At 59.0% G+C, this 11,989-nt stretch overlaps 2 protein-coding genes and 1 non-coding gene across 28 annotated transcripts in view; 1 reads left to right on the plus strand and 2 right to left on the minus strand.

Moving 5' to 3' along the window:
• LOC141934046 (maestro heat-like repeat-containing protein family member 7) overlaps positions 1-1,538 on the plus strand; it is a 32,255-nt gene extending 30,717 nt beyond the window's left edge. For all 5 annotated transcript variants that reach the window (XM_074849270.1, XM_074849272.1, XM_074849269.1 and 2 more), the window contains 4 exons: positions 418-519; positions 897-999; positions 1,160-1,222; positions 1,340-1,538. In XM_074849270.1, coding sequence (XP_074705371.1) covers positions 418-519; positions 897-999; positions 1,160-1,222; positions 1,340-1,473 — 402 coding nt within the window. In that variant the 3' untranslated portion in view covers positions 1,474-1,538. The remainder of the gene's footprint in view (positions 1-417; positions 520-896; positions 1,000-1,159; positions 1,223-1,339) is intronic.
• LOC141934042 (uncharacterized) overlaps positions 1-11,989 on the minus strand; it is a 151,134-nt gene that overhangs the window by 38,610 nt on the left and 100,535 nt on the right. For 13 of the 22 annotated variants that reach the window (XR_012626268.1, XM_074849236.1, XM_074849231.1 and 10 more), the window contains exons 10-11: positions 10,564-10,663; positions 8,920-9,029 (exon numbers count right to left, since the gene is read on the minus strand). Coding sequence is in view for 20 of the 22 variants with exons in the window: in XM_074849236.1 (XP_074705337.1) it covers positions 8,920-9,029; positions 10,564-10,663 (210 nt within the window). In the remaining 2 variants the exon portion in view is untranslated. The other 9 variants (XM_074849233.1, XM_074849257.1, XM_074849256.1 and 6 more) reach the window with 9 other exon arrangements.
• Positions 10,379-10,463, minus strand: LOC141934453 (small nucleolar RNA SNORD45). Its single transcript, XR_012626334.1, has one exon. It is a non-coding gene; the product is annotated as a small nucleolar RNA SNORD45 (small nucleolar RNA).

Here is an 11,989-nt window from a genome sequence, read left to right on the forward strand (position 1 = left end):
GTCCCGCTGCGCTGGTCCCGCCTCCACCGGCCTCCTTACCCCCTGCTGCTGAGCTGGAGGGGGAGGTGGGGGCCCCCCCAGCCCAGAGGAAGGGTCCCTGCAGCCCCAGCACCAGCAGGGCCGGAGAACTGGGCACAGACATTTCCCTGCTCAGCAGTGGCCCGTGGCCACCGAGCACACGAGTCCCCACGGGCTTTGTGTGCTTTGAGCCCCCATCCCTGTCCCCCAGGGCTGTGCCCAAAGACCCCCCGGGTGTCGGGGCCAGCTCCCAGAGCGCGGGATGGCCCCAGGAATGAAGGGAGATCCAATCCCGGGATCACCCCGTCCCTGCAGCTCAAAGCCCGGCCCAGAGGAGGAGGATGCCAGGTCTCCTTCCCTGGGCTCTGGTGCCATCTCCCAGCCTCTGCTTCTCCGCAGGCTTCCTGGGACACCCTCCGCGCCTGTGCAGAGTTCCTGGGCTGGAGGAGGCTCAGCTTCCTGGCCGAGACAGGGCAGACACCCCTGATCGGAGAGTACTTGGTGAGGACAACCCCCAAAGCCCCGGGCCAGGCTGGATGGGGGCTGCAGCCGTGCCGTGGGGGGGGCTGTGCCGCTCTGCATCGCCGCCCTGCTCCAGCCCCGCTGCTCCAGCTGCATCCTCCTTCCCTGCCCTCCAGCACGCCGCCCCCAAGGGCTCTTCTCCACGAGACCCCGGCCCATCTGGGCCCTGGCAGCAGGATGGAGGGGTCTCAGCACCCCCAGCCCCCTCTGCCTGCGGCTCTCTCTGGCCCTCAGCCCCACGGGGCTCCTGGCTGGGAGACGGGAGTCACTGGGAGGGAGCGGGGTGCTGGCAGGAGGGAATGGTCCGGACGGCTGCGGAGGGACCGTACCAGCCCCGTGCCCTTGTGCTCCCTCAGATAACGCACAAGAGGAACAGCGCGGACAAGTATCTGCTCCAGAGCCTGCCCTATGTGGAGGACCCTCAGGCCAGCGTGCGAGAGGCGGCCGTCAGGTTCATGGGTGAGTTCCCGGGGACCCGTTTCTGGTCACCCGGCCCCAGTCCCCACTGGTGGGGCTCGCTGGGAGTCTTGCTGGGTCCCAGCACCCTCGGGTGCTGTCCTTGCTGGGGGACAGCCCTGCTGAGGGGGAGCAGAGCTCTGACAGGAGCCCTGTGCCCCAGGGCTTGCTGCGCGGCGCCGGAGGATCCTCAGGCTGGAGAAGCTGTGGGAGATCTGCCACAGTGGTGAGTAGGGGCAGTGCTGTGCTGGCGGGGGCTGGTGGGGCGGGGGACAGAGCCTGGGCTCCTGGGGTCTCTGCGGGCAGGGGGGGTTCACCTCTGCTCTGTTTCCTTCTCTCGCAGCCCTCCAGTCCTTGGAGAACGATGCTGAGCACTCCATCAGGTGCCTGGCAGCTCAGACCGTCCTCATCCTGACAGCTCTAAAGCAGAAGCCAAGGTCAGGATGGAGCCTGCGGTCGCTGTGGTGCTGCGCCTGATGACCCTCGGAGAGGTGCAGTTCTCGGGGAAAGGCCGTACTTCAATAAAATTTTTTTTAAATCAAGCTGGAGCAACAAGCCCAGTCCCACGGTGTCCTTCCCACGGGGACCCCCCCGAGCAGTGTCCCTGTGCCGCTGCCCCCAGGGCCGCACACCCGCACCCGGGGTGTCCCGCGAGACCACAAAGCCCAGAGAGGAGGAGGAGGAGGAGGAGGAGGAGGAGGAGGAGGAGGAGGAGCAGGGAAGCTTTAGCCCATCCTGCCTCTCCCGAGGGGTCTCAGGGCACAAAAAGGCACCCCCACGCCAAGCTGGCACGTCGCCATTTGTCCCAGCACCAAAATCCTCTCCTGTACTGGGGAGCTGGGCTGGTTTTGACTGGGCACCGGTCGGTTGGTGGTCAGCAGTTGGTTTCATTGCCATCACTTGTCCTCCTTAGGTTTCATTTCTGTCTCTTTGCTAATTTTTCCTTTTCATGACAATTTATTATTGATGTTATTTTAGTTCAGTTATTGAACTGTTCTTATCTCAACCCACCACTTCTCTCACTTTTCCCTTTCCAATTCTCCTCCCCCCATCCTGCTGGGGGGGAAGGTGCTTAGTTGCCAACTGGGGTTAAACCACGACACCAAGTGGCAATTTTGCCTTCTCAAAAAAACCCCAAAATCCCTTCAGGTACCAGCAGTAGCGTTCCCTTACTGGGTGCAAGACAGCACTAGAGAATTAATAGAATCGGAGAATCAGAATAATTCTGGTTGGAAAAAACCTTTAAGGTCACCGAGTCCGGCCGTGAACCCAACACTGGTGAACCCACCACTAAACCGCGTCCCGAGCGCCACGTCTACGCGTCTGTTAAATACCCCCAGGGCTGGGGACGCCACCACCTCCCTGGGCAGCCTGTCCCGGTGCCCGACAACCTTCGCGGTGAAGAAATTCTCCCCGCTTTTCGCTCTGTTCGGAGAACGCAATAGCGGGGGGGTGAAGGAAGTATCTGACCAGGGCCAGAGAGCAGAGGAGAAGTGAGGGATGAAGAAAGGGAAGGCTGGAAGAGGGCAAGAGAGGACAGAGGGGACAGAGCGGGGAGAGGAGCCCGTGTGCCGGGCTGGGGGGGCGTGAGGAGCGCCCAGCTCGCTCCCCACGGACAAGAGCTGCTCCCTCTCCCGGGGTGGGGGTGGCCTTTGGTGGCCGCTGCCCCAGCACGGGTCCGCAGTGCGATCTGCAAACAGCAGCTGTAATTCCCACCACAATCCGCTCGCCCTAACACGTATCGGCACGCCCGTGATGGGGAATTCAAGGGAAAACACCCCGAGGAAAATGAGAAGAAACATTTGTCAAAGGGTGGCTGGAGGTGGAAGAACGGGCGGCGGTTAAGGAAAGGGGATGTGAAGAACAGCGCCTGGTGACAACCAGGAGGGGCGGGACCTGTGAAAGACTCATTTCGTTAATTATTTATTCCCTGCATGCTGGTTTATCGCTGCCTAAACAATGTTAAAAAGAAGGGAAGCTGCTGCCGTGGGGAAAAGATTTATTTATTTTTTTACAGACATTCCTTTTCTTCCTCGCCAGCCAGCAGAAGCACGGCCACTGACAGACCCGCCTCCGTCCCTCCCCTGACCAGGGGGATCTGATTTCCCCACGGGCCGGGCAGTCAGGAGTCTCTGGGTGCGCTGCAGGGCTGGAACAATCCGGCACAGGTCGGAGCAGCAGAAGTGGGGGTGCGTGTGCTGCACACACACGTGGGACAGCGCCAGAAAGAACTTCTCCCCAAAGGCTCCTGGCTGCTGCTGCGGCTGCTGCTGCTGGTGGCGCTGGGCCATGGGGGGAGCCGGGAGCCCGAGCCCGGGGCTCAGCCGGGGCCGTGGAGCTCCCTGTGCAAGCCAGGGCCGCCCTCGTGCTGCCCCGCTGCTGTCGGGGGAGGTTTGAGGTTTTGGGGTGATCGCTGCTCACACCACACAAATAACAGCCCGGTTTGACCTCCCCAGGAGGAGGACAGGTCTTAGGGTCAGTAACAGCCCGGGGATCCTGTGCTGACCATGCAAGTCTGATTCGTTTGTAATAACAAGTGGTCATGTGCAGGACTTTTTGCCATCCTCAATGCTCCTGCTTACAAATCTCTTTGTCAGAATTGACATGAGACCCAAACTTCCTTTAATTTGACCAAACAGGCAATAAAACCCATCTGGCTCAGCTGGCACGAGCACTCTCCAGCCAAAGCCGCTGTACTGCTTTACACCTGCAGAGATGTTGGCCCAAGTTTTGCTATAGCTGAGCTCCGGCCAGTAAAACTACCATTGATTTTCAGTTCTCCGAGTAAAAAAAATGGATTTTTTCTTTTTTTTCCCTAGAGGCTGGCAGAAGAACATCACCACCAGCACAGCCTTTCTTAGCATGACAGTGGGCTAATCAACCTGTGGCAGCCTGCATGGTAAAGAACATGCTTCCACCGAAACGAGTGGTTGGTTTCTAATAAAACCAACCAGATACTAATAATAAGTTTTAGAGTTCTTTAATAAATTATTATTTGCAGTCAGAACTTCATAGTAGGAGAGAGACAAACCAGAAAAACTCCCAGTGAAGGAAAACAAATGTCCTAAATGGATCTAAACATCCCCACGGCATTTTGGGAGCACTCCTCCCAAATCAGGGGGCTCTTATTTTTGTCCCCCCAGCATCACACAAGCATTTCTGCTTGCTGCCAGGTCACCTCCGCACCAGCACAGCACAGAGCGTGAGTCAAGGCTTCTTATTCTACAGGGAGACAGAAACTGGAAAAACTCGGGGGGGGGGGGGGGCAAAAAAAAAGCATGGATTTGAGCGTGTGTGTTAAAAATAGCTCGAGGGAAAGGGCAGGAGAAGGGCTGGGGTGCTGGCCAACAGGCTGTCAGGGGTATGGGCTTGTAGCTGCAGCTGTGTTTAAAACAGTGGGTTGCTACCAGCCTGCAACAAGCAGCAGGTGCCTGTGCTGCAGGAACTCTCCATTCCTCTTGAAAACAGCAGGGACTGTTTGTAAGAATGAAATAAAATATTTGCTCTAGGTAAGTGTGCTGACAAAAGGAGTGAAACTGAAGGGGAAAAAACCCCCATTCAGTGGAAATGTTTCCTCCTCTGTAGCGATGCCATGGATTTGTCTCTCGGCCCCAGCACAGGACTGGCAGGAAACAGTTCATCACGCGTGTTCTGCTGCCATGACAGAGCCGCGGTCCAAGCTGGTTTCCCACGCTGGGGACATGATAGAGGTGCCCCCGCCGGGGAACACACGGAAATGAGACTCAGCTGCCATTGCTTGTGTCTGTCAGAAGCACCTGCAATATTTGAAGGCTTTAGGACCGACAGCCAGGACAATGGCAGGAAACACCAGATGAGGGCATCAGCATCTCCAGACTTCTATTTCTGGTGACAGTAAAAACCCTTCCGTTTAATTAAAGACATCTCAAGCTCCCAGGGTGAGGCTGTTTATAGAGAGTGGGGGAAGGAGAAGCTCCTCAAACTACGGCCTGTTGAAGTAGCCTATTTTTGATCTCTTCTGATAGTGGGGTCTTACGAATTTATTGCGGAGTGTAATAAATCAGAGCAACGAGTGCCATCAGCTCGCACCTGCTGCTCAGAAACCACACCTGCAATCACCAGCTCCAGGCTCAACCAGCTCAGCTTTCCATCAGCTTCTGCAACTCTGCAGTGTGAGGAGAAAAATCTTGCCCCGTTGCAAGCAGGACTGGAGGAAGGCAGCACATACCTGTCTAAAGTAGCACTTAAACCAGGGCATCAGTGCTGGGAAGCCTCATCTCACAGCAAACCCACCCAGACACCCAGTGCCCAAGGCAGGAGGCAGCGGGGTGCACCTTGGGGTAGCACCGAGGCTCCCCATGCCCAGCTCCTCGGCGGGGGTTTTCCTTCTCCGGCTGGGCTGCTCAGCTGGTGTTTTGCAAGTGGGAAACTGAGGTGGAATGTGATAAAAGACGGGAGGATCGGAGCAGAAAAAAGAGCTGAAGGAAGCTCGAAAGCGTTGCCAACATAAGCCACCTCTGCCTGTGGGTGACAGCTCCAGCCAGCTGAGGTGCCACTTCCTTCCTGGACAGCGTGACCTGCAGGTTTGGTATGAATTTGGATGAGCTGTGGGGGGATGTGGGGTAGGGGAGAACGTTGTAGAGTCGGGCTGATGGTTGGACTCAATGATCCCGAGGGTCTTTTCCAACCTGAATGATTCTGTGATTCTGTTTAGGGGCGCCAGGAGCTCTGTCCTGCCAGGGGGGTTGTGCTTTGCCCCTGCAGGGGCTGCAGAGCCAGGGGCAGTGGCCGTGGCCCAAGGGGCGGGTGTCCCCGTGGGGCTCTGGTGCCTGTGACATCACAGAGGAGAAGTCACCGAGGGATGTCACCAGGGTGCCAGCCGGCAGCACCCGCTGCAGTACGGCTCGGGCCAGCGGTGAGTGAGGCCGGCGGGGGGAAGGCTGGGCCGGACGAGGGCCGGGGCAGAAGCTCTGGCCCCTCAGGGGGGTTTCTACAGCCGGGGCGAGGGCGCAGCCGCTGCGGGGAGCGCCTGGGGCAGGGCAGGTGCCGCCCTCGGGGCTGGGCGCAGGGGTGCCGGGGCTGCCAGCCACGGCCAGTGCCTGGGGGCTGTGGGGAGACGTCCCCGTCCCTGCAGCGCTCACCACCCTCCCCCTTACTGCCTCCCAGCTCCCTCGGGCCCTCTCCCACCTGGCCCCAGCCCTGGCATATTCTCCCCTGCTGCCCCAGCCGCCACCTCCCTCCCACCCAGCCCCACTGAGCCCCTTCTCTCCCTCCTGCTCCTCCAGACCATGGCTGTGTTCATCACCCGCATCCTGACCCTGCTGAGCATCGTGCAGTATGTGCTCAGAGCCGGGGACCGGCAAGACGCGGCCACGCAAGAGCTCCTGCGGCAGCGCGAGGAGCAGGAGCGGCAGATGACCCGGCTGCTGGAGGAGATGGAGCAGAGCAGCCAGGAGCAGCGCGGCCTCGCTCCGGAAGGCCTGCTCCTCTGGGCCTGCCAGCACTGGTGGTTCTGGGCCTCCGCCGACGCCCTGCTCGTGCTCTTGGGGCTCTACTGGCTGCCCAGGCAGCGCAGCGCTGACAGCGACAGCGACAGCCAGCAGGGAAGCGCCAGCGGTGCCGAGGAGCCTCAGAGAGAGGAGGACGAGGACTGCGAGGGCAAAGCAGAGCCCAGTGACACCCTGGCTGGAGACAAGCCTCTGCAGAAGGCAGGGAGCTCCGCGGTGCCTGCCAAGCAAGCCTGCCCCAAGAACTCCCTCCTGACGGGGCCGCATCCACCCTTGGGACAGGGCAGCACCTACGAGCGCCCCCAGAACAACGTCCCCAAGCACCTGCTGCTCGCGCCCCTGAGACCACCCCTGGGGCACGTCGTCCGCCAGCGCCGGGCACCGCGGGGGCTCTGCCGGCGACGCGCTGCTGCACCCCCAGCAGCTCCTGACGGGGAACGTGCTGCGCCGCCTCCTCTGCCCCGGGAGCATCCCAACACCAGCCGGGTCCCCGCTTCCCGCGCAGCCTCTGACCCGCTCCGCTGGCACGCTGCTCCAGCTCGGAGGCGCAGGAGGGCGTCAATAAATACCCCATAGAAATAATATTGATAGTAGTATAAAGAAATAGATAAATACCCTAAAGAAATCCCCAATAAATTAGTTTGGTTTAAGCAATCCCGTGTCCGTGAGTGTCTGGGCAGCACTGTGCTGGGGAACGTCACCCCTTGGCTCCATCTCCGCTCTGCAACAAACTGATGAAGTTTGTTGTTGAATTTACGTTTGCAGTGGTTACACTCAGACCTCTAGTGCCTCCTTCTCTCTCTTCTCCTGGTGTTCCCCACATGCCCTCCTCCCCGCCTCCTTTCCCACAGCCCCGACCACCTCTGTCCTTGCTCCCAAGGCCGCCGCTGAAATCAGCTGTTCCATCCCCGGGTCGGGCTTTTCCTGGCTGAGATCAACCCACCACACGCGGGTCCCTTCTTTGCCTCGGGGAAAGAGCACAGAAGGCACAAACAAAAGTCATTAGATTAGGAACGAGCAGAGTACCGGCAGGCAAGGATCTCTGGAGTTCAGGGATGTGTGAAAATGTCTCTTTGTCCCCAAAATGAGAATTAATGCCATGTGTGGTGATTCGTGTCCCTACAGCGACCGACCGACGAGAAGATTTCGCCATCTCCTGGGCGCCCGCTAAAGCTCCATCTTAAGTAAGCGGAGGTTGCTGCAGGCACGGCACTGCCCCCAGCAGCTGGGAGGAGGAGGAGGGGGTGGCCGAGGGGGGTTTGGGAAACACCCCCCCTCCCCAAATGGCCAAATCCCCAACCCCCAGCTACTCCCCGAGGGCGAGGCAGGAGCAGACCCACTGCAGCACCGCCACGGTCTGGAGCCGGCGGCAAAGGGGGAGCTGGAGCGGGGTGAAATGAAGGGGCACGGCGGGGGCGGGGGGGGCACTGGGACTGGGGGGGTCAGTGGGAGCAGGGAGGGGTGGGGAACTGGGAGCTGCTGGTTTTAACGGAGCTGGTCCCACCCCAACCCCTGCCCTCCCCTGGGCAGGGCGGGTCAAAGGCTCCGATAATGGTGGGGCTTGTGCGAGTGGGTGTGCAAAGGTTGGGGCTTGTGTAAAGGCTCGTGCAAGCTTTGGGGCTGGGGAAAGGCTCCTGCAACGTTTGGGACTCGTACAAACGCCTGTGCAAAGGCCTGTGCGACGCGCAAGCTTGTACAAACGCACGTGCCACGTCCGGGGCTGGTGCAAATGCAGGTGCAACACCTGGGACTTGTTCAAAGCCCCATTTGCACAAGTGCAGAGCCCTGTTGCGGGTGCAAGAGCCCCAGGACGCGGAGGGACAGGGCTGCACTGCGGGGCACTGGGATAAACTGCAGGGCACTGGGCGGCTCGGGGGGGCACTGGGATGAACCGGGGGGCACTGGGAGTTTATTGGGTTATTAACTGCATGCGGGTGCAGGTATTAACAGGGGGTCACCGGGGGGGGGGGGGGGGGGGGGGGCGGGCAGCCCTGGAAGGGGGTCCCAGGACCCCTGGGGGACATCGACAGGCCCCCAGCTCACACCCTGTCACCCCCCCATCCCCGAGGGGTCCTACCCAGTACACTGGGAGACACTGGGAGATACCGGGGGGGGCAGGAATGGGGAAACTGGGGGACATCCAGGGACACTCTGGGGACCCCCAAGACACCGTCTCTGTCACCACTGAGGGATCACGGGACACTGGGGGGGGCCACAGGGACACTGGGGGGGGCCACAGGCCACCCTCTGGGGTGCACTTCAAGACTGGGGGACAAGTGTTAGTGACAGAACAAAGAACCAAAACAAAGGCCAAAACACTCTGAGCACTTTACACAGTATTTCCTAAGAGTCATGACCTTATTTTCCCCAAATTCTTCCACTTCAGACAAAATAATCTCCATTGAGCTTTGAACAAACAAAAGAAGCCACCTAATACCTTCTCTGCTTCCCCTCCACGTCCTCCAGAAGGTGCCTGATGGTCACAAAGCCACCGACCCAGCAAGTCCACATTTATTTCATGCAGCCGGTCTGGTACAGCCAGGAATCCTGTGCAACCAGAGAGACACAATTACAGACAGCAGCTGGTACTGAAAAACTAAGCACAGTTCAGCAGAGTAAAGGCAGGGAGATCTCAAAGCAGGAACCAAGTCCTGCACGGAGGATGCAAAACAAGCGCACATCTCACCTTTTAGCTTCAAAGGAGTCGGACTTCTCCATTAATGTTGCTTTTGTATAAAACTTCCAGTTACACAATGCCCTTATAGAACAGTAATGAGTAAATAATATATTACAAGAGTAAAACTTGTGGAAAAAGATCCTAAAAGATCAGGCAGAGCACTGCTCTTTTCTTTGAAAGAAAACAACCAAACCCCCAGAGCAGTCAAGCTGCTTTCTGCAGGCTGGACACGGCCTCCAGGACTATTCTGCATCAGCCTGAGGGTCAATCCCGTATATTCCTCTCACCCTTCGGCTCACGGAGGATCAGCCACAGAACAAATGGATTCACGGGCAGAGACTGGGTAACTCTGATCATTAACGCTCCTGGCAGCTGCGGGGACATCTACCACCCGGCTTATCTACAATGTCTCGTGCAACACACAGGCACTGAGAAATCCCTCTATTTTCCCCGGGAAATACCATTTGTGGCACGTCTGGCCACGTTTCTGGGGGTCATAGGAAAGTACAACTTCCAGGAAACAACAGTGTCAGCTGAAGCCTGCTCATTATCACCTTCACCTGAAAAAAACAACGCCCAGACGTCCAACAAACAACAAAACCAGAAGCACACACGCCACCAGCGATGTGCCTGTCCCAGAACACTGCAAGATACAGGTAGGATTGCCAGAAGCTTTTGAACTGCTGTGCAAAGCGGTGTCCGTTCACAGCATTTTAAGGAGCGTGTGAATGTGCAAAAGGAAAACCTGCCAGGAGATGGCGACTGCAAACCCTAAACGGAACTACGGCCCCAGCAGAAAATAGATCATCGTTGCTTTTCCGCCTTAGAAAGCCGATCTGAACCCGTGACTGTTAACTGTGACCCGAGGCAGACGTGACCACGGCCCCTCAAGCCTTCTGGAGGTGCAGGTGGGACTGAACAGGGTGGGGGCACTCGGAACAGGCTCACCCAGGCAGGCTGGGCACGGTCACCCCCACGTCTCTCCACCAGCACTTGCCAACGCTGTTCCCCTGGGGTATCCAGAGCTGCAGGCAGGGAACGGGAAAGCATCTCCTCTAACACCAGCGTTCAGCCCAGAACTCTGCCTCCCCAGCGCCCAAACGGGACAAAACCCAAACTGGGCCCCTTCTCCTCACGCCGGGCCAGAGTTTGGGACGCCAACGGGATGCCACAGCGTGGGAAAGCTCCAAGGACACAGCCTAAGGGAACCGGAGCTCCCCGGGTCTCAGAGTAATTCTAGAGCTAAAGCGGGGGCAGACATCAACTCCAGATCAGATAATACATGCCAGCGCTCATCCCTGACCCGGGAAGGCAGCCTCCTCCCGGCCTGCCCAAGGGGTTCCAACCCAGCACACTTTCTTCCCAAAGTGGGACGCTGCCTTATTGCGGCGTGACGCCACTCACCCGCTCCTGGAGACGGCACCAGAGGGACACGGCACAAGCCATCAAGACGCTGTCTGGGAGCACCAGAGCCCTCTGGGGACTGTTCTTCACCACGGGGCCCCTGAGAGAGAAAACAGGAGACAGAAGAGATGGTGAGACGTTTCAGCTACGGCGGAGCTAGCTGTGCGCAACAGGACTGAGACTGAGCCCTTTTGCTCGGGGGAAAAGTGCACAGCAGAGAAATACCCGCTGAACAGAAATCTCCAGCTAAACAGAGGGAAAAAAGCAGATTTGAGGAGCACAACATAGCAACAGACTACCACAAGACTTCTTTTGTACGGTACTAGAGTGTAAACACACTCCACACGCATCAAAACTGGTCCGTAACTGTACATTCCGTACAATTGCTCCCTCATTATTTAAACATAATTTAATACGCAGCAATCTATAGTTCTGTGCAAATCAGTATCTAGAGAATCCAAACCTTTCCTCTTCCTCTGGCCAGACGCATCTTTCACCTCAACGTGCACCGAGAAGCATTCGGAAAACCCCAAAGCGATTGTCTACAAAACCCCAGTAACGCCCGTAGCTAAGGAATATTCGGAGAAGCCGCTGCAGAATTCACGGTGAGCGCAGACAACATCACCAGTGGAGGAGCTTCAGCAGCACAGTGTTCCCAGAGCTGGCAGCTTCTTTAGCAGATGAACCTCAACAGCTCTGCCCGCTGCGGTTTTTTGCCCCGGAAGGTACCGAGTTCGTTTCTGCCCCTCAGACACTTCTCGCCGCGTTTCCTCCCCCCGGCCCTGCCGAGGCCGCACGCGCCGAGCTCAGTGCCCGAGCAGAGGCACCGATTCCCCTCCGAGCACCCGCCGGTTCTTCCCCCGGCACCCGATCGCCCGCTCAGCCCCGCTGCCGGCTCCCCCGCCCCGCTGGGACGAGCGGCCGAGCCCGGAGCCCCCCCGCCCCCCTCGGGCCCAGGCACCGGCGGCCGCAGCCGGGCCCTTCCCCCGCCGCGCGGTACCTGCACGCGCCGCCGCCGCTGCCGCCGCCGCCGCCGGAAAGAGCGTCCCGGGGCGCGGCGGGGCCGAGGCAGCTCCGGCAAGGCCCCCGCTAGAGGTGCCCTTCCCAGCGCCTGACCCGCGCGTGCCGGCGGGCACAGGGACGCCCTGGGCACGGCAGGACCCCGCCCGGAAGCCGCGGCTCTGAGCAGAGCCCGGCGCCGGAGCCAGCCGCGGGGCAGGGCCGTGCAGCCGCGCTTCCTCTCACAAATAAACTCTTTTTCTGCCCAGTTCAGCCCGTGAGGCTGCGTGCGGGGTGAGTTCCTGGTGTTGGGCCCTGCAGCTGCGATCCGCGCCGCGCGGAAACATTCTTTGCTGTGGGATCAGTCAAAATGAAAACACATTTAAAACTGAGTGATCATACTTGTTTTTTCCCACGCTGATAAAAA

This window comes from Strix aluco, chromosome 24 (genome assembly GCF_031877795.1).
Source record: "Strix aluco isolate bStrAlu1 chromosome 24, bStrAlu1.hap1, whole genome shotgun sequence".
Lineage (NCBI taxonomy): Eukaryota > Metazoa > Chordata > Aves > Strigiformes > Strigidae > Strix > Strix aluco.